At 39.7% G+C, this 22,337-nt stretch overlaps 1 protein-coding gene across 2 annotated transcripts; it reads right to left on the bottom strand.

Annotated features, from left to right (window-relative positions):
* Window positions 1-8,974: 8,974 nt before the first annotated feature.
* On the bottom strand, window positions 8,975-22,096 carry LOC591388. 2 transcript variants are annotated; one of them, XM_011684599.2, is made up of 5 exons: window positions 21,513-22,096; window positions 15,369-15,512; window positions 11,125-12,117; window positions 9,991-10,182; window positions 8,975-9,274 (listed from the first exon to the last, which is right to left on the bottom strand). In XM_011684599.2, exons 1-5 carry the CDS (start codon window positions 21,772-21,774, stop codon window positions 9,123-9,125), a joined length of 1,743 nt encoding a protein of 580 aa, XP_011682901.2. In that variant the 5' UTR covers window positions 21,775-22,096; the 3' UTR covers window positions 8,975-9,122. The 2 variants fall into 2 exon arrangements, with proteins under 2 accessions (XP_011682901.2, XP_030852661.1); XM_030996801.1 differs by lacking the exon at window positions 21,513-22,096 and adding an exon at window positions 17,923-19,370.
* Window positions 22,097-22,337: the final 241 nt, after the last annotated feature.

Below are 22,337 nucleotides of genomic sequence, written 5' to 3'. Positions count from 1 at the left end.
GGTGTTTACTTGTTGGACCTATTAGATATTAATGAATACATATATCTGATTGTTTTGCACTTTTATAACCTTCGCTCAATCACGTCTTTGACCTTATAGGAAGTTATAGTCTGATTAGGTCTGACCATATCTTTGTTAAACATGACCTTTGGCCTAGGATCGGGCTTAACTGAACTAATAAACTACGGATCTTAGAATTTATTTGGCATCATAAAAAGATTATAAATCATAAATACAAAATAAATCATTAGTGGCCTGCCAGTGTCATAAATATGGTATTTAAATAGGCTCATCTGACCGTAATTAAATGCACTAAAACCCCTGAGCCCCTAAGGCGGGCCCCTAAATGTTCATCTTACCATAATAAAATGCCTAAAACCCCTGAGCTTCAAGGGGCTTAGCCCCCCCCCCCCGGACCCCATGCCAATTAGTGACCTGCCAGTGTCACAAATAAGGTATCAAAATATGCTCATCTAACCGTAATTAAATGCCTTAAACACCTGAGCTTCCGGGGCTCCGTCCCTTGACCCCCGCCGGGCAAAGCCACTGGACCTAACGCCAATTTACGCTCCACTCGCTTCGCTCGCTATGCTTTACCTGATCTTTAATACTCCACTTTAAAAATCGCTCCGCGGGGCCTGCATGTAAGTAGTGGCGATGCAAATTTTTCTTCTCCCCCCCCCCCCACCCCCCAAAAAACGTTTTTGCTCAATACATCACTGCCCCTGAAAGGTGAACCCCCTGGAATGTTTGCCTCCCCCAATCCCAAACCGCTTCTGGCGCGCCTGCCTACATCCACACACAAACATACAATCATGAGCAATACAAAAAGGAGAGAGTTCAGAATGAGAGAGAGAAGAAAGTGAAAAGGTGAGAGAGAGAAAGAGGAGAAAAGGAAGAGGTGGGAATGAGAATGAAAAGGAAGGGAAGAGGTAGTAATGAAAAGATAAGAAAGGGACTACTCAGTCAAGGACGACATTGGTTAAGAAATGTAACGTTTGGATTTAAGGTTTATTACAAATTGAATTCTATTCATGTACTCCTGTAAAACGGATATAATTCTTTATTATAGTTGTTCAGTTAATGGGAACACAGAGATGATCAAGTGTTCGAGTGTGATACGTATGGAATGAAGAATTAGTTCTAAACATATTATCGAAAAATACTGGGAGAATCCCTTTGTGAAAATTAAATATTGAAACTGATATATTAATAATAATAATAATAATAACACAAATAATAATAATCTTTTAAAGTCCACTTCAAATTTTATTAAACCGAAAATGGAAATTCTTTTTGCCAAATTAAGTTTTACAAGTTCAAACACTTGGAGAATTGTTAATTTAACAAGACGGTAGACTGGAACTACGAAAGTCACTCTTTTTTTATTATTCATATTGCACGTTTTTGTAAGATATAGTTTATCAACATAGATTTATATGTTTTGCCCAATATCTCATCACAATAATTGAGGTTTGGTAAAATAATAGCATTATAGATACTAGACATTATTCTGCTCGGTATAAAATATATCTGAGCTTGGATAAAACACCTAAACTTCTTGAAAGCTTAGAAGATATATTAGCAATGTGATACTTCCAGTCAATCAAAAGAATCATGAATAGGAATGCCTAAGAAAAGTAATGACTCAGTTCTCTCAATAGCAGTATACTCAACTCTTATCGGGTCAACGATGGATTTGTTTTAACTTTTAGAATGGGATAATACATATTTTGTTTACCTAAAATTCAATAGTAGTTTGTCACATCTGAACCAGTCGTTTAGCATTTGTAATTCTTTATTCATTTTAGACAGAAGAGTATACATACTTTTATGAGAATATAAAATAACATTATCATCAGCAAAGAGTGAACATTTTGAGTAGCAGAGTTGATGTCATTGACATATAAGAAACAAAAGGGGGCCTAACACAGAGCCTTGTACAAAAGTTAACCATGGTAATCTTGATTTACTTTATTATATAATCATTATATAATCCTATTTATCCAAGCGTGAACACACAAAAATGATACCAAATCATAATATAATAATTTACTGTTAATAGATGATCTTTAAATAATTAGCAATTTTCTAGGTGTAATTTTTTATTTGACTCACACGGTATGTGACCAAACTCAATTTATTCTGGCATGAATGTTCAGCCCACACACTTTAGCTATTTCTTTTCTTTACTAATATCATTATTATAAAGGCCTTTGACGAGCAACCCCTTTGAGGGAACCTTTTTAAAAATTATAACATTCTTCCTAACTGAGAAGGAAACGAAATGCGAAAACACACACAAAAAATACTTTTCCCAGAACTTAAGGTTGTCTTAAACCAGTTTTTTTGGATATGCATTATGCAAGTACAAAGTAAGCCTATTTATGCGTCATTCAGAATTGTCTCAAAAAATAGGCAACACTCAAAAAGAAACAGACATCCAAGATATTGATGAAAGAATTTTTTAAAAAACGAACTCGAAAAACAAGAGGATTGAGCACGATACAATAATTAACATAACAAAGAATTTATGCTGATTTGTGTTGCAAAATAGGTATAAAAGGGATTGTAAATAATTCTCTTACAGTCTCCTGCTTACCGAACAATAGTCAAAACACTCTCAAATGGTGATACAACAGGCAGCATAATAACATTAAAACAATCCTACATATCAATTGTTGCATGGTAAATATCCTTAAAGGTAATGCAAAGTTTCGGGAAATTTTGAACATTGGATTGCTGGTATTTCTTTGAAATGTTGATATATTTGGATGCCCCTGTGGATGTATCATACGCACTAGAAAGTTTAGCACCTAAAACACTTCTGCTTTCGAGAAATTGAATAATCAAACATTTAACGGTGCTCCCGGTAAATTTCAAATATTTCAAATAGCGCCTAATTAGGCCATTCCATGGTATAGCTGCGATCATGAAAATCTTAGAATATGCAGTTCTGATATATCATTTCCAAAAGGGAATAGCAAATCGGGCGATTGTAGTCAAGAAACATTTGTTTAGGTCAAAGGTAATATCAGCCTTGAGAGAGCGCTATACAACATAAAGAGTGTATTATATATTTACAATTTCATTACTTTAGACTCGATTTCAACCGCGACAACGATCATTGAATATTGTAAAATCGCATAGGCTTCATATATGTTCATTTGGTCCAAATCCATGACCCCTTACCAAAACTTTGTAATACCTTTAATAACAATACAAATAGGAAGCAATTAAAGCTCAAACAGGAAACGTATGCTACATGTGTCAAACTGCTCTGAAATAGAAAGGTTGCAAAATAAGCTTTCCCCCTGACATGCAATGATTGCTTTATAGTGTTCATTATCTGGGACGTACAGTCAGTGGCGAATCCAGGTGAGGGGGGGGGGGGGCCTTGAGAAAAAAAAATCATGTAATAACACGTGATTTTTACCTTTTTCGGGGTTGCCCCCCCCCCCCCCCCCCCCCCGAATTAACGTCGGAGTAACTGTCGTTCGAGGAGCATTTGTCACTGGAGGATTTAATGCTTCATGCGGATCAATAGTTGTCGGCGGAGCAAATGTCGCGGAGCAAATGTCGCGGAGCAATTGTCGGCGGAGCAAATATCGGCGGAGCAATTGTCGTCGGAGCAACTGTCGGCGGAGCAAATGTCGGAGGAGCAATTGTCGGCGGAGCAAATGTCGGCGGAGCATTTGACATCGGAGCAAACGTCGCGGAGCAAATGTCGCAGAGCCATTGTCGCATTTTGCGGAGTAAATATCGGCGGAGCAATAGTCGGCGGAGCATGTGTCATGGATTTGAAATCTTCTGTTGAAGTGTATTGGTATAGATATTATCAAGTAGAGAAGCTCTGTTTTCTGATATACGAGTTGGCGAGTAGGACAACTACCCCCGGACAACCATCATAGTGGGTAGTTGTCAGGGGGTTGTTGTCCGGGGTAGTTGTCCTAGGGGGTACTTGTCTGGGGGTACTTGTCCAGTCCTATAGGGGTAGTTGTCCTAGGGGGTAGTTGTCTGGGGGTAGTTGTCCTGGGGGGGGGGTAGTCGTCCTAAAGGGTGGTTGCCCTAGGGGGTAGTTGTTCTAGGGGTTAGTTGACTGGGGGTGGTTATCCAGGGGTGGATGTTCAGGGGGTAGGTGTCCGGATCCAGTATTAACTGTATGCGTATACGTGTATAACTGTATTGAGAACTTGTTTGGTGTGTTTACATTGAGTTTTAAAAATAACTTTTAAGTAAAACCTCTAATCACCAATGGATTCGGTGTCAAAAGATGGATAATAAAAATATCTTTCATGGAGTTACGTAGTGTGTGAAATATAAATTTTGAGCACAAAAGGTGCTTTTTTCCCTCTAATTTTGGCCAGTATCTCGGTATATTAACTAGACAAAAGTGATTGGACATTTAGTAGTAGAGAAAGTTCAAAGGATTTGGAGTGCTGAAAGCAATTGATAGGTACTTCTTCTATACTCTGTGATGTTTCAGGAAATATGGGCATTGGCAGTTCCCCCCCCCCCCCCCCCCCCCCCCCCCCCCCCCCCCCCCCCCTCCCCCGCCCCACGACACACACTATCATCCATTCTTTGGCACATTTCCATCTCACCGCTTAAAACTTGTCATGGCAAAGACAAATATTTCAACATAATCAGACCGCGTTTATCTATTGGCCGCTGGCAATTGAACAATGGAGTTTTGGACATTGGACATGGCCATGGCTATGCAGTATGATACATTGTGAAAACAACGTGTTCTTTTTTCACCCGTAAAATCCCATTCTCTTTATTACTTGGGTACAATGGCATATATTATAAACTTAGAATATCAAACGAAATATATAATGTAGGAAATACTACAGTAAGATCATGAAGCTAATTTACTTACCTGATCTTGAGATATCAATATGGCCTTTTCGATTGTGTCCACACGTCCGAAGTGGGTGTTCACTCAGGTAGTCGACGACTCACTTCTCTTTTAAACGTTTCGATTTCAGCCAACGCTCGCTCGCCGTCCTAGTGAACTTGACAACGTCATGTGACGCATTCGTCATGCATATCGCGCACGCGCATCACATATTATAAGACGCTACCTGTTCAGCTACCTAGGTACGTCCCAGTGGCGGATCCAGGGTGGGGGCATGGGGGGGGGGTCCGGCCCCTGTTCCTGGCAAAATAAAAGTTTTTAAAAAAGATGATAACGACAATTTTTACCTTTTTTATAAAAAGAAGAAGAAGGGCCCCCTACCCTGGGAAAAAGTATTTTAAAAGATAGTTTTTTACCTCACCTTTTTTTGTTTTATTTTGCTCAAGGCGAGGGGGTGGTGGTGAGTAAAAAGAAATAGTGCTCACTACCCCTGCCCCCCCCCCTTGAACAAAACAATTTTTTTTTTACTGCTCACTACCCCCCCCCCCCCCCCCCCCCCCCCCGCTCATGCGCCTATTAATATTTTCTCACGAGTTGGGTCCCCTCTCTCTCCACCGGCTGGATCCGCCCCTGGTCCATCCTAGGGACATTTTGAAGGGTACAGTAGAGCATTCAGGACGAAGATTTTAGTTGATCGTGGCGGTCCTCGTACAGTGCTCCCGTCCTCATTTAGAAATCATTTCGATTTCCTGGGACGGTGACGCGAAGTCATGTGACCCTTTTCACCCTATTCATATCTTTGTTTGGGGTGGGGGGGATGTCCATATGTATTAGATGGAGGAAAAGCAAAGTGACCTTGTGGATCCGGGAGTATATGACTATCGCAAAATATTGAGAAAAGGCCCTGTTTTTACTCAGGGGATCGCATTTTATTTGGGACCACTTGTAGTACTCTACTCAGTATCGGTAGGGACTTTTAGATTTGCGCGGACTGATACGTGTGACGTCTATTCAAGGCAGTGCATTAAAAGGACGTCGATCGTAAAAAAATCCCCATTGTCTTCGTGCGAATCTAAAAGTCCCTATTGATAAAAGGTCACTTTTTATATTAATATTTTGTTTAACCTCATATCAAGCTAGCTTTCCAGGGTCCGGCCGTCTTACACAGAGTTGATATCAATCGCAACTATGTATATAAGAGATAGGAGACTGCAAACTTGCGATTGATTGGAGGACTTACGATTGATTTGGATTAATCTTTAATCTTTGTAAGACTCGTAGGGGCGAGCAGGGGCTGTCCCCCTACACACGCACGTTTGTCGTCCTCTCAGCAATAGGGACTTTTAGATTTGCGTGGACTGATACGTGTGAGGTGTGACGTCCATTCAAGGCAGTGCATTAAAAGGACGTCGATCGTAGCAATCCACATTGTCGTTGTGCAAATCTAAAAGTCCCTAATAGAGTTCCTGCACGTTCTCACAAACAAAGGGCTACTTAATATGTAAGAATGAGTGGTAAAGAGAGCGAACTAGAACGGGAAGATAAAGGGAGAAGAGAGAGAGGGAGGGAGGGAGAGAGAGAGAGAGAGAGAGAGGGAGAGAAAATGTGAAAAATACTTCAAACATTGAGTATAACAATGCTGAGTATTATTTGTGTACAATCTTATCGAACACAAGCTTTATTCTTTTGTGAGAAAAATATAAAATATTATATATATCAACGACAAAAAATAGCAAAAATATTGATTATGATTAATATTTCACATAAATGTATTTTCTTCATCTTCTAATAATAAAGGAAGTGTTATTACAGTGATATAATCAAGATAATCAATTAATTATTATTTCCGTACAATGCAAGCGATGCAAAGTGGGTTGGGACTATACAGCTTTTCCTCCGAGTGTAGGTTATGAACCGGGAATTGAGTTGGTTTGAAAATGGTTACAAGCCTTAGAAATATTAAAGGGGCTGTAGCATGACGAGACTACGAGTCTTTTCCCGTGGTCTGACGTCTACGGACGACGCGACCGCAGTATTCACGTGCGTGCAACCATGGTGGTCCATGGTGCAACATACGCGAAACCGGAGCGTGAGGAGAACGGTCTGTTTCGCGAACGCTAGCGCGCACTGACCCAGTTCATCAAGTCCACTCGTTTACGTGCAGTTGTCCAAAAGAAGACGTAGATGGCGTCAACCAGTATTTCACATGCTACAGCCCCTTTAAGATACAGCATCTGACAAAACATACGACGTTACCAATTGAGCAAGGAGAACAGCATTGTATAAAATAGACATTTTATAGCTACAGAAACACGTTTACAATATACTTAGATAAGATTTAAAAACAATAAACTATCATAATAATACATAGTATATAAATACAAATTTAACATAGAACATTATATATCAAAGTGGCCTGCAGTAGTCCTACAATCCAAAATATATTTTTTTTATAATTATTAAAGAATATTTCAAATATTCTATTAAATACATACATGATTAGATATATATATAAATAGTTGATTTAAATCTGATTTTGCACTAAATATTCCATCATTTTTATTTCTCTTCACCTCACTGTTATGCACTGTTATTTATATATTTTTTCTATTTATTTGTATTCATGGTATGAAACAAAATATGATTAGCCGCCTATGGCCGAATTGTTTACATTTTACAAGCAAGATTTCAAAATACAAAAATACAATACTAAAAATGGTAAGAATATACAAAACGCTAGATAATACTCCGGATACATAAACTACTGTAGATTAAAAGAAATACAAAAAAACAGAAGTAAATTGCACTTGTTATCAATGAATTTAATATTCCCACCATTTTATCCGTTCCCTTCTTCCCCCCCCCCCCCCCCACTCCCCCCCCCCCTCTCTCTCTCTCTCTCTCTCCCTCCCTCTCTCTCTCTCTATATATATCTTCCTCTCTCTCTCTCTAGTCTGTTGGTTGTTGGCAGATATATCGATAATTTAGTTACAGATATTTGGTTTAATTCAAAGTTCAAAGTATTCTTGATTAGCTTAAAATAGAATATAATCATAATCCACGGTATGAGTATTAAAAAAAAGAGTATAAATATTGCGTAATTACAAGCCATCAAATTGGTTAATGGCATGTACAATTGTACATATTGTATAATAATTTAATCAGCACCAAATAATTGACAAAAATGACGGGATAAACGCCATAAATAATAAGTAAATACTAACAATAAACCGAGGATAATGGAATTTCGCTGGAAGTTTTACTTAAGTAAAATACATGATCAATACATGTTTATTATTTATAGTCTTTGCTCTGAAAATCAACAATCCTCAGGCGCTCATCGAGATTAGGTATTAGTAAACGGGGCAGGAGGGGTTAGTCGTTTCCAAAGGGGGGTTGGGGGTTGGCAGGAGTTATCAAGGGGCATACCCGAATTATAGACTCCGTGCTTGCTGTAGTGATTTGTGTAAGATACTAAACGGGGGGGGGGGGGGTAGTGGGGGTGATTGGCGCACTCTATCTTTACCGTATGATGGGTACGCCACCAAAGAGAGAGAGAGAGAAGGGGGGCTGGTGTTGCCGTACTGGTGTCCTATTTGTCACTCTGCACTGGACAGCACTCACTCAATACCGAATATTCAGTACAAGATATATAGCGCCATCTATCAGCTATGATAAGATTGTTCATTCTCCGTCGCATTTCGTCAAGTTAATCGGAACCCTTGAAAACTAATTTTAAAAAAAAATCAACTCAAGAGTAATTTTCATACCCTAATATACCATATAAATCATGTTCGGCAGTATGTACTACATACGTGTAATCAGGCACGTACGCAGGGGGGGGGGGGTTGAGCCCCCCTTCGACTCTTTTATGTGTATGTTTTTGAGGACCCCCCCCCCCCCCCTTTGTAATTAAAAAAAAAATTGTGGTAATGGGTGACCCAAAAACAAACAAGGCCATTAAAGGTTGAATTTTCAAAAGTAGGTTGTGTTTGAATAAATGTTATGCCTAATCTAAATACTTCACGTAACTAACTTCTTATGCGAACAATTTCTGTAGGAAATTAACGATTTTATATTCACAAAATGACAATTTAGCCTGTATTTTGTTTCTCCATTTTCTTAAATTTTCACTTCAAACTGGAATTGTTTTACGCCATTAACATATCCAATCCAATCCACAAATTTATAAAGTGCCAAATTTTAGTTGCTTACACAAATAGTCATTAACCAGACAAGCCAATTAACTCTCCCTAAAACTTCAAACGTCGGCATCCTTCACAATTTCGCTACTCCTTTTTCGACGCCTCTCCAAAAAGATTACGACGACCATGAGCACTGCAGCGAAGAAGGAAAGCCCGGCCGAAATCATGTATGTCAGTCGATAATTCCCGGTGACATCCCGAAGGAGACCTACAGATAATAATGATGAGAGAAAGTTTGAATAATATGGAGAAGCTAAACCTTTTTTTTTTCCTGCATAAGCTGTAGGAATGAAAGAATGAGTGGTTATCCGTTTAATGTCAACATTATAATGATGTCTAACTCAGGACAATGTTATACAGTTTCGTCAATTTAAGGCCACAAAAGAACCGTCCATACGATAACATAATTAAGCTTGAAGCGATGCAAAAGCATGCTAAAATTCCACACGTATCTGTATTCTAATTTCACATGAAATTTAATATATTTGAAATTTGGTATTTGAACATTCCTGTCTATGTTCGAAATATAAAGGGGAAAGGGGGAATTGCCATAGCGCAGAAGAGAAAGGAAGAACGAGAACAAGACCAAGAACAGGAAGAAGAAGAAGAAGAAGAAAAAGAAGAAAAAGAAAAAGAAGAAGAGGAAGAAGAAAAAGAAGAAGACGAAGACGAAGAAAAAGAAGAAGAGGAAGAAGAAAGGGAAGAAGAAGAAGAAGAAGAAGAAGAAGGAAAAAAGAAGAAGAAGAAGAAGAAGGGAAAAAGAAGAAGAAGAAGGAGAAGAAGGAGAAGGAGAAGAAGAAGAAGAAGAAGAAGAAGAAGAAGAAGAAGAAGATGAAGTAGAAGAAAGAAGAAGAAGAAGAAGAAGAAGAAGAAGAAGTAGAAGAAGAAGAAGAAGAAGAGGAAGATGAAGGAGTTATTCCATACCTCCTAACGAGCCGCCGGCTGGTCCCGCCAAGCCTTCAATAAACATGAAGATGGACAAGGTCTTGACGTCCACTTTGGGGTCCACTATCTCGCGATGAAAGACATAGAACAAAGTGGTGTAGACCCCGGTCCCGATCCCGTACATAGCGGTGGCAGTCGCTCGGAGAGGGAAAAGTTTACACAGATACACCGCTGAAAGTGTTTAAAAAAACATGTTGTTATTGTTTAAGTAAAGCTACGATTACAAATGTTCGTACGAACGATAATCTCGTACGAATCTCCCTGTTTTTCCATTGTCTTCCCGGATTTTCATTGTCTGAAAATCGTTCGTAGCAGTTCGTAATGGCATTTGTGACCGAGGCTTTACATTTACATGTTGAATTCTTGCCTTACAGCTAGCTTCATGAGCAAAATGACCATGATTGGTGTACACGTTCCAATGCATTCCTTTATATTTAAGTATCACTATTAGTAATCAAAAATCCTAAGGCTGATGTGTGCTAGTTTCCAATAACCGAATTCGAGTGAAGAGAGAATGCATGAAATGAAGTAAAGCAAACTTTCTACCTCATCAATTGCCGCATAATTGTACATAATGCTAGGCTGGCTAAAGAAAGACCGAACCGGCCAATCACAAGACAAAATAAAAGTTGTGCTTTGAATTAATTCTATATTCATTTTCACAAACTCATGAACAGCATTACATCCATTGGGTTGGTTCTTGATGGATTTTAAAGGACAAAGATCCCCATTTATTATGAATATATTATTTGGGTGATATTCAAGTGAAATTATACAGTGATTTAACAACACAGTCGCTAGAACTTTCAAAAATTCAATCAAATGCAATTTAAATTGCCTTGTCCATCATCTCTTGAAATGTGCGGACATTACAATGATGTATTACGTACAATAATCGGAACATTATTTATTTGGTGTATACAGCAGGGAATTAAAACCTCTGGAAACATGTTTAAAGTGGTCGAAAAAAGAAGAAGAAAGAAGTCGATTGCATGTCTATGGTCCGGATGAAGATAAGTAATGTAGATTCTTTCCTTTTATTTTCATTAATGAGAACTAGTCTAGTAACACATGGCTGTCACCCTTTATCAAAACGTTTTAGGATTCCTTTACCTGTGATGGACACGAACGCCAGAATTTCAGCCAGGACGATGAGGTAGGCAGGGGGAATGCCTCTGGCGACGAACAAGCCATTGGATAGCCGTCCTATCAGGTTGAATGCAGCAAAGACAGAGAGGCCGGTTGCAACATCCTTCAGACCCACTCCGAACTCCTTGAACGAGGTCGACACGTGGAGCAAGAATATACTGTACCCTACCGTCGTTGAGAACATGGATAGCGTGTAGATGGCGAAGGTGTGGTAATTCCGCGCGACGATTGTGTCCAGGCATCCTGACCTTTGACCTAATCCCACTCCTGACATCGTAATTTTGTCTGTGTTACATTCGGCCGCCTTTGATGGTCGGTCGTCAAGGTCTAGGCTCTTGTGCGAATGATGATCAAGTGCGGACTCAACAGTCGTCGTTGCATCGTTTTTGTTTATCCCATCTGATATTTCTATTTGGTGTGTTTCTGAGGAAGACAGTGTACCGCTCTGTATAACATCGGGGAAATTTACCTTGTGATCTACAGTATTACAATTTTCTGTTGAAGTGCAAAGAGAAGAAGAGTCGATTCTATCGACAGCCCCTTCCTCGGGATTAGCTTGGAGGTTAACAGTGCCATTGTATTCAAGGTCAGTACCAGCGGACGGTTCATGGTTATTCAAAGATATGTAACTCCTCTTTTCCCCGTCACTCTTGCTCCCCTCAACATGTTGTTCACTTGGTTTGACCTCCGCCTCTATCGGCGCATAGCACTCTCGAGTCCTCCTCGGCGGCTTCATCAGAGCGCCCATGAGGACGGTGTTGAACATGAACCCTGATGCGATGAGGCACGTACCACGCCAGCTGAAGGCGATGCTTAAAGCTTCCAGGATGGGCGGAAAGACGAAGAGTCCGCAGCTGTAGCCGGAGATGACTACCCCGTGGGCCAGGGCGTAGTGAAGGCGAAAGTTCCGACGTATCAGCAGAACTGACGAGGCAAAAACAGTAGCCTGCGTAGCAGCTGGAAACAGATAAAAGGGGAGAAAATTGATTTATCTGCCACAGTATAATTTAATTGATATTTTTATGCATAAGGATGATTACCCGCACATATTCCCTTAAGATAACTTACTTCAGATAACCCCTTGAAGAAGAAAAAACTACGCCAAACCACGCGCCAGACAATATCGATCCGTCGCTCGCATCACGAACCGTCCTCTCCGCGCATTTCCTATCAAAGTCAGTTTTGCAGAAAACGCGTTTAAATGATAGGACTTTTTGAAACTGTAATTGTTAGACTTTAGAATAGATTATATTAAAAATCAATGGGACTACTTGAGAGCTTAGGTCTTACAGTTGTATACAGTTTGTTTAGATTTTCTTGAGTTGGAGTATTTTTGCTACAATTGGTTTGTGAACAGAGAGGACGGTTTGTGGAAAAGATAAAAATGCTCGATCACGCTACGCGATTTCACCACGAACCGTCCGCTCTACTTGCGCGCAACCTGACAGTGTTCAAAATGAATGAAAGGCTCTGGTTCTGCGCGCAACAGAGGACGGTTCGTGGTGCAGACAAATCGAGCGGATGCTTTGTGATGATTACGGTATTTCGTAACCAAGAATATTCACGCTCTGAAGTTTTTACAGGATGTAGGTAACCATGAGTTACATGCAAAAAATGAAGAAAAAAATGGAAAATGAAAAAATAGCAAATTTTGCTAGAGAGGACGGTTCGTGGTGAGAGCGATCCTTGAAAACTCCAGTTATCCTCCTCCGGTGTGGGTGGGGGAAGGTATTAATCCTTGAAAACTCCAGTTACCCTCCTCCGGTGTGGGTGGGGGAAGGTATTAAGGAGATTTCGAACTGACTGACGGGGGAATCTTGAAACAGAGTTAAGGGAAATGCGATATAAATTATCGAGTATTTCGTAGCGTAGACTTAAAATTGGAATCCATATTCATTTCAGCTATCAACCATCTCTTTATAAAGATGTTAAAAGACGGGTGCACGGGGGCCCAAGGAAACATCTCGAAAACGTTTGGCGAGTAAATCGCTAACAAAACAGCTTTGCAGGAGGATTTTTTTTAAACCCAAGAGAGGGGAGAGAGAGGGGGTGTCGCGGAGGCGGGGAGGGGTGGCAGTATGATGGCAGTATCGAACAGTCAGTTTGTCTGTTATGATTTGCCCTCACCGTTGTGTAATACAATCATGCAAAATTATTAGTTTTCCAAACTTCCAACGCAACGAAAGATGTGAGAAATTACAATATCTACGTCATTTTGACGAATTATTGGGTCAGTGACAGTGGGAATAATGTTTCTGCTATACATTATTGTGTCCATTAAAGGTAAAGACCAGTTATGGTCATGCGATAGCATTGTGAAAGAAACGTTGTGGAATCGATCAGAAAAGGTTGATCATCTAGCATCTAGCATCTGCAAGGTTCTGGAATCATCAAAATGATAAGAAATTTGGCCCATTCTTCGTAAAGTTACAAGCACTATACACAGAAAGATGTATATGGGACTACCCTATATCTCTCACAGACCATGAGAGAAACAAATTTACCAAATATATGAATTAGTAGGCGGTTTCCCGGCAAATTTTTTATCATCATGTATTAGTCAAAACATATTCTTTCACATGATTGGTAATGAGAGCTTCCATTTCATTTTTTGAAATTGGGGCATTTCCAATACTGGTCTTTACCTTTAACCTTCACTAAGGAAAAGGATGAGGGTGATTACCTGGTGCAGAATCTGAATATAATTCAATATTATATCTGTATATAGCTGTAATAACACTCGGAATTCTTCAGATACCACGATTAAATTTTCGTACTGCATACTTAACCACTTCCACCGGAAAAGGGACGTGAAACCAGCGTGAATTATTGATTTTTTTTTTTCTTCTTCATTTTTATTTTCGAATAGCAAACTTTTTCCTCTATTCATTTCCAAATGTCCCTGGTTACCATGATAAAACCATTTGGATTTGGAAATAGCCTTTTGTTTAAATGAATCAGGTTAATTCGATTTTTTTCTTCTAAAAGTCGGTAACGTTGCTTTCTGAGGAGTGAGGAGCAAAGGAAAGTTGGCAGAGGGAAGGTAAAGGACCGTCAAACAGAAAGTATTGAAAACAAGTTGAATTGAAACACTGAAACAAAGCAATCTTTCATAACAAAACACATAAAAGGCTTCATCGATGTCATACATCAGATAACGAACTGCAAACCGGTCGTTGACATTGAACAATATGACTCTAATCGGCAAAACCAAATAATTGCACCCTCAGAATTATGACGATAAGCAAACGATCAAAAAGGCCGTCATGAAATTCTGTTGCCACAAGCACTTGCTTCTCACCATGACAAAAACATATAATAGGTTTTTAGAAAGGGAGAAGAAAGAATGGTTGAGAGGAAAAGGAGTATGTAAAGAAGATGGTATGATCCCTGGCCGCTTTCGACACTCTTCCCCTCCCCTTTGACCCCGATGGTTCCCTTCCATTCCTTGTATCCACCAATATGACCACCCCCGGCCCCCCTCCCCCTTGACACCAGTGCGCCCCAATGGTTGGACCCACGTAAGCTACGTCACACAAACTTTAACACAAAGGGATTGGACGTTCAACTTTTATTTAGCACACAAACACTAGGAATGAAAAACAAATTTACTTAGAAAATGATTAGGCACTTCTCACGTACTTACAACAAACATTACATTGTTATTTGCACAGATAATGATCGATTTCAATAAAAAAAAACATGAATATCAAATTAGATGATAAAATGCATTGTATAAATAAATTGTAAGTGAATGACCCAATATATAGGAATACGCTCGCTCTATTTGAGGTGGAATAAACTGGAGACACTCCTGCACACAATAATGGTCATACATCATGTATATACAGTCAAACCTGCTTTAGCGACCACCTGTTTATAAAGACCACATGCAGTACGTGCATTCTCCGTAACTTTTACATGTCACATGTAAGTACGTCAAAGTAATACCTCAGTCACACAGACACACAGACAGACTCGACACAGCATCCAAACAAACTGACTCTTTTGCATTTGGGGTAATGATCTAATTGCATTTTGCGGTTGTTGTTGTTGTTTTGTTGATTTTTTTTAAAAATCTGTTGTCGGTCTCGTTGGTGTGACAGGTATTATGGGGGTGGGGGTCGAGTTACATTCTGCCCTTTGACTTGAACTTCACTTTAACATTAATGATGCCCAACAAGAAAATGGCTTTCGCTGCTACTTACATGTCACTACTCCTATTGCAATCCCCGCCAGCGATATGTGGCGTGCCTGGGAGAACAGCATAACCCCAGAAGCAGCGAAAGCCCCGCTGACCATCACGACCGGGCGCGTTCCGAACTTTGAGGTGGAATATGCAACGAATGGAGCTGGTAACAAAATATTAAACAAACAAATAAACAAGGGTGTTATTCAAGTCATAAAAATCAACAAATGCAGGAAGAAATTGTAGCTGTATGACACATGCATCGGTGACAATATTGTTCCATGGTCAATTTTTTCTTCACTCACTGAAAAAAATGATTCAGGAATATTTTGATTTGATTTTTCAAAAATAAAGACTTATTAAAAAAAGTTAGTGCGTATAACAAAAAATGGGGGTTCTTTTATTGAAACCCTCAATTGCCTCCAAACAAATGGCGAAAATGGAGAGAAAGAGATAGAGAAAGAGAGAGGGGGGGGGGGGGGGTTAGCAGGAGAAGGGTGGATATGAACACCTTCCCAACCTTCCCGTCACTAGATAGTACGGCGTTGTTCTCTCGCATTTCATCCATAATTATTCAGACCAGTACCCCTCCCCCTCCTCCTCCTTCTCCCATATACACGCTTCGTCAGTGTACACGGTTATATCCCTCAAAGCTCAGAAACAGAGCAATTTCATGAATATACACAAAAGTCTAGATAAATTCGTTCTATATACACCATAATTTGAATCAGCCAAACCGATAATAAAATCCCTTCGTTTTCTTCATTAACTCTGGGGAGACCATGTACAAGAGACACCCCCCCCCCCCCCCCCCCCCCCCCCCCCCCCCCCCCCCCGCCCCCTCTCCGATCTCATGATAGTCTTACTCGTTCATGAATCATGAGACTTTAAAATTAATGGTATTTTGGATTTGAACAATATGAGGATACTTTTATTATTACAGGAACAATCTCCAAACGTTCATGTGTTATTTCCTGATCGGGCCATTGCATTGAAATGGCCAATTGTTTACGGCTGGAGTTTGAACTTAGTAACTGCATCTGGGAGGGAAGAAAGGGAAACATTAGTGTTGGCCTCTCAAAATGGTTTCCTACCTACTTAAGAATTTGTCTTTCGATATGTTTTCACGCTTCGGTGTATCATGTTTAGAATTCATATTATACGAACAAGCGCATATAGATGATTATGTTATATAGGACTAATTCTCGTCTTCATATTGAACAAATTTTTGAGATTATTTACTGTCCATGCATTTCTTTTTACTTTATTTTCGATTAAGTATCGCAGAGTTTCCTAACTAACAATGATTTTTACTCCTCTGCTCTCCCGTCCTGCCTGATTTGAAAACTATAAACTCCTTAAAAATCAAATAGAGGACTGTCATATTGGCGGAGGTTCTCGAAACTCATACAATAGGTCTTTACTATATAGGTGCTTGCATTCTTGGACAAGGTGTTTTATACACATTTGTCTTTCTCGATCCAGGTGTATTGATTGAATACCTGGCAATTAGGTAGCAATGCTGGGGGCTATAATTGATGCAGGGCCCTCGATAGAGTATAAAGGGCAATAGTCAGGCTACCCTTGGTTACAGGTACTGTATCCCTTTGCAGCCAACACTTGTATAGCCCTTTATTAATATGTCACGTATGTTCTATCTGTGAATAATGTAAACGTGAGCAGTGTTCTAGTATTCAAATTATGCAAAATGTCACGTATGTCGTATCCAGGCGCTTACGCAGGGGGGGGGGGGAGGAGGGTTTGGGGTTAACCCCCCCCCCCCCCTTTTGTTGGTTTTTTTTTTTTTATTAAAAAAAAAAAAAAAAATAATAATAATAATAATGCTAATTGCTGACCTAAAAAAAGTGACCTAACCCCCCCCCCCCCCCCCCATACGGAGCAAAATGTCAAATTTCGAGACCAAAAAAAAAAGTGTCCTCTGACTATAGAACCAGTCGGCCCATGTATTGTTATTTTTAATTAAATAATTAATTAACGGTCACCGTATTTTTTTTTTAAGTGGAGCTGAATTGGTATGATCGTATTGGCTAAATTTCACACATTCTAAACTGGCACTAGAAATTTCATAGATAATTTTAAGAGCAATAACCATGCACTTTGAAGGCATTGGCGGTCTGAAAACAGAACTCAATAAATGATATTATAAACGATCGAGTCTCGAACATGGCCATTATGTATGTTCATTGAAAGGAAGCAATAATATGTCTGAAAGGTTTGCTTCGTAAGGAAACTAGTATTACTATGATATATCAATCGTTCATTACATACCGGGTATGAACTTTGGCGTGTACGTACATCAAATCTGAGTATGATTGCGTGCATCTTATTGTTTACTTCTACAATCCTATCTGTTTCATACGGAAGTAACATCATTGTCAATATTCATGCGCAGGTATACATAATATAGTAATATTTATCGGCATTTTAGTTTCTTGTAAAGCGTCAATATATATTACCTCGTGAATTATTGCTAAATATAGTAGTGCAAACATGCTTAATTTTCTTCATTCAATAATGAAAATAACATGGATGAAATAGTTAAATTAATTTACTCATGACGCCGAGCATGAAAGGGCCAATGGAGAATAGCAAGCCCATCAGCGTAGCACTGCTTTCGAACTCGACAATGAAATCGGGGATGAAGATTGTGATGGACCGAAAGCATCCGTTGGAGAAAAAGATGGCAAAGAAACCATAGACGACCAGCAACCACGACGAGTTGCAGTTGGAGCATCCACGACAGGAAAGATTCGATTTCCGGCTCGTCCGAAATCGGGACAGCCCTTTCGAGGGCGTTTCCGTGGTGTCTTCCATACTTAGCTGATGTGGAGTCCCGTGTGGCGTCTATAATTAGAGTATCCGTATAGCATACGACCATGCAACGATCACAAAATTACACACACGCCACAGAAGAAATGTAGAAAGTACGTCCGAAGGATTCAACGATGATTTTGAAAACCGTCACTATGCCTCGAACAGCTTAATCCGCTTTGTTTGTTGAGGCTTCACTTCGTCGTTGAGCCGAGGTCATCCGAGGTCTGGTGAACTTCACGGTTGAGTGGAGAAAACGCACAGAGAAAACGCACAAACGTGAAAATAATATGTATGTCCCTTTGTAATAAAATGTATTATATACCTCTCTATAGAAATCTAGCCCTGATCTATTTGGTCGAAATTTCAGTCGTGATTTTAGCCATTCTCCCGTAAAGAGACAAACAATGCCAGTAATGGTAAATAGTTTATGAGTGATATTCCCGCAAGATTCCGGGTATCATGAAAATAGTTAAATTTTGCTGCGATCCCCATTCATTATTCCCACAAGATTCCGGGTACCAGGAAATAGTTGCCATCTACATAGGATTACATGTTAAAATTAGTTTGTGCGCAGCGCGCGCGGCAACCATAATTTGTGCGATTAATAATGTAGGCCTAGATCTACATGTAATCACGAGATGACGCCACTTTGAAAATATTATGGAGATTAACCTGCTCTTTCATTTGACATCTCATTTTTTGAGTATCACCTAGGCTACAGGATCACAAGCAATAAAGGTTTGTATCTGTTGTTAACCCCATGTGTCAAGATGTCCTCATCTTCATATTAAAAGAAATTGTTGTTTACTGTCCATGCGTTTCTTTTTACTTTGTTTTCGATTAAGGACCGACAATAATTGTTTCCCCTCTGCTCTCCTGTCCTGCCTGATTTGAAAACTATAAACTCCTTAAAATCAAATAGAGGACTGTCATATTGGCGGTCGAGGCTCTTGGTACTCATACAATAGGTCTTTATTATAGTTGTTTGCATCCTTGGACAAGGTGTTTACTCACATTCCCTCTCGACCCAGGTGAATTGAATGAATACCTGGCAAGGTAACAATGCTGGGGGTTATAATGGATGCAGGGTTCTCGGAAGAGCAACAGTATTGACAATGATCAGGCTACCCTTGGTTAATAAGATAATGACACAATTAATATTAAACGAAAACGGCATTGGTTGTATCACTATGAATATGACGGACAAAGAAAGAGGACAAAATATACAGTTCATCAGGTGGATAAAGGAACATCCCTTCACTTGTAAAAAAAAAAAAAAAAAAAGTGAATATGCATGTGACACCTGTTCTACACATTTTTACATAATAGCAGTGAAGGGATGTTCCTTTGTCTACCTGAGGAACTGTATATTTTGTCCGCTTTCTTTGTCAGTCATGTACATAGTGTATATTCCCCTTTTCCTTTACGCTTCACGCTTTCTGTGTCTTTCGTTGCCCGTATTACTCTCTGAAAAATAGGAGTGGAAATTCACTCTGTTTGGAGTCATATTCAATAGAGATCACTTCATTTGGAGTGAAAATCCTCGCTCAAATAGTATAGAACCCACTCTCAAAAGAGTAATTCAAACCAGTACTTGGAGTGGATTCCACTATTAAAACCCATACTGCTCTTTTTGCAAGCAATGCAACCACTTTTACCCCAGCATTTTCCAGGTACTCGTTTACACATGGGTGGGGAGTGGCACATTGTATTGTGGATTAACGCCTCGCCAAAGACGTTTGTGCCGGGCTCGGCTTCGAACCTTCAACCCTCGGATTGAGAGTCAAATGAATGGACCACTATACCACGACACATACCACTATGATCGATTTTGGAGCGAATTCCACTATTATTTCTGAGTGCATTTAGCTCTGTGCAACTCCATTATAAGTTATTCCTTATTATGTTAATATGACTTCTCAAAGAGTGCATTTCCAATCTTCTGCATATCTCGGTTACATTTTGTTCGTACCATGATGAATCTTATTGTCCGACTAGTATATGCAAAGGTTTACTTACGTGAACAAAATACTCCTGGTATACTTCAAATATTATACACCGGCATCTTAACAAAAGCAAGATAGGCCAACAATTCTTCTTCATATAGGTAGGTTCGCAGTATTATAAACGCAAATACATTTTAGTCATGCACAGTGGATAGCTTTATTCAAATTACATAAACAGTAGAGTGAATGGAAATTGAATTTGAACAGGGAAGATAAACCTGCATGATAGTATAACAGCGTTGTTACTGAAACTCGAAGAGAAGTAATGCAATACAATGGTATATCATGGGTTGAATGACAGGCACAATGGTTAAAGACATGCAGTGTGTGGACACATTGCGAACACAACAACACACACACTCTCTCTCTCTCTCTCTCTCTCTCTCTCTCTACATATTAAGTACATGACATACAGTCATGTATAATTATAATTATATACATATATTATAAAAGTGCGAGAATTCTCAACTCTGACATGACAACGGGTGTTCGAGAACCTGAAGAAGCTAGGCCTCACAAGCCGAAAGCTCGTAATCAAATAGTAAAGTACAGCTACGTCTCACGTTCCTAGACCATATATATATAAATCAAGTGAATGGACCAAATAACATATACATACACACATTATCATAGGGAAAGAATATTAGCATGGCTTGGGCAATGGGCATGCAATCGTGGTGTCACATGTACAGGAATGGTCATCAGCAGAAGGAGAATAAAAGAGAGAGAGAGAGAGAGAGAGAGAGAGAGAGGGAGAGAGAGAGAGAGAGGGGGGAGCCAGAGAGAGAGAGAGAGAGAGAGAGCCAGAGAGAGAGAGAGAGAGCCAGGGAGAGAGAGAGAGAGCAAAATCAAATCGTATAGCCTCTAGGAGACGTGGTTGAAATACAGGAAATTCAACGATAACTTGAATCGAACGTAAACTATACACGAGCTTCGAACATCGCGATTGTGCATGCTCCGTTATTAAAATGGGACAATAATTGTGTTTGTCTGAAAGGCTTGCTTCATGCTTCATAAATCGTTCATTACATACGGGTATTAATAATTGTACGCCTGCATGCACTACATCAAATCTTAGTATGCTTGCGTGCATGTTGTTTACTTCTAGTTCTACATGCCAATCTGTTTCATACGGAATAATAACATCATTGCTAATATTAATGCGCAGCTATAGCTAGGTATATACATAGCAGAGTATATATTAAATATATAATATAAAATTATAATATATTACCTCGCGTAAATTGTTGCTAAATGTATAGTAATGCAATGATTGCAATCATTCAATTAATAGTGAAAAATAGTATGGATGTAATATTTACTCATGACGCCGAGCATGAAAGGGTCAATGGAGAATATCCAGCCCATCAGCGTAGCACTGCTTTCGAACTCGACGATGAAATCGGGCATGAAGATGGTGATGGCCCGAAAGCATCCATTGGTGAAAGCGATGGCGAAGAAGCCATAGACGACCAGCAACCACGACGAGTTGCAGTTGGAGCATCCACGACAAGGAAGATTCGATTTCCGGCTCGTCCGACATCGGGATTGCCCTTTCGAGGGCGTTTCCGTGGTGTCTTCCATATAGCTGATATGGAGGCTATAATATTAGAGTATACATACAGCATACGGTCATTGTGTGAGACAACGATCAAAACAAAACACGCACGCCACCATAGAGGAATTGTAGAAAGTACGTCCGAAGGATTCAACGTTGATTTCTAAAACCGTCTGCTAAATCACAGCCAAGCCCGCTTCGTATGCAGTACGTGCCCACGCACCGCACACATTATTTTTTCGTCGATGAGCGATCCGAGGTCTGCTATTGATGAACTCCTCGGTTGAGTTAGCAACGCAGAGAAAACGCACGCGCGTGAAAATAATGTATGCCCCTCTGCATGCAGTAAAAAATATCATCCGGTGGGGGTGGGGGATGACCTACAAGACCCGCCAATACATCACGCTCTTGCAATCAAGGAAACAAAATGCACATGAGAGCACCATGACAATAAAGCATCGAGTTGCATTGTATACAAAGCATTTGACTTCAAGGCCATTGAATCAAATATGAATGAGCTGTTTTGTTAAGAACAGACCGATTTGTATTGACATATGTATTGGTTGCATCGTGAGAGCAGGGAGGTGAG

The sequence above is a fragment of the Strongylocentrotus purpuratus genome, unplaced genomic scaffold (assembly GCF_000002235.5).
Source record: "Strongylocentrotus purpuratus isolate Spur 01 unplaced genomic scaffold, Spur_5.0 spur5_scaffold_3, whole genome shotgun sequence".
NCBI lineage: Eukaryota > Metazoa > Echinodermata > Echinoidea > Camarodonta > Strongylocentrotidae > Strongylocentrotus > Strongylocentrotus purpuratus.
This window is presented reverse-complemented; position numbering and strand designations above follow the sequence as displayed.

Bases quoted from the DNA above. Each gene is read 5' to 3' on its own strand.
- LOC591388 (XM_011684599.2), bottom strand. From the start codon at position 21,774: ATGGAAGACACCACGGAAACGCCCTCGAAAGGGCAATCCCGATGTCGG. The intron at 15,513-21,512 runs GTAAATATTACA...TTTTGTTACCAG, and splicing joins TTTCATGCTCGGCGTCATGA to CTCCATTCGTTGCATATTCC. The intron at 9,275-9,990 runs GTATGGAATAAC...TATTATCTGTAG, and splicing joins AGCCGGCGGCTCGTTAGGAG to GTCTCCTTCGGGATGTCACC.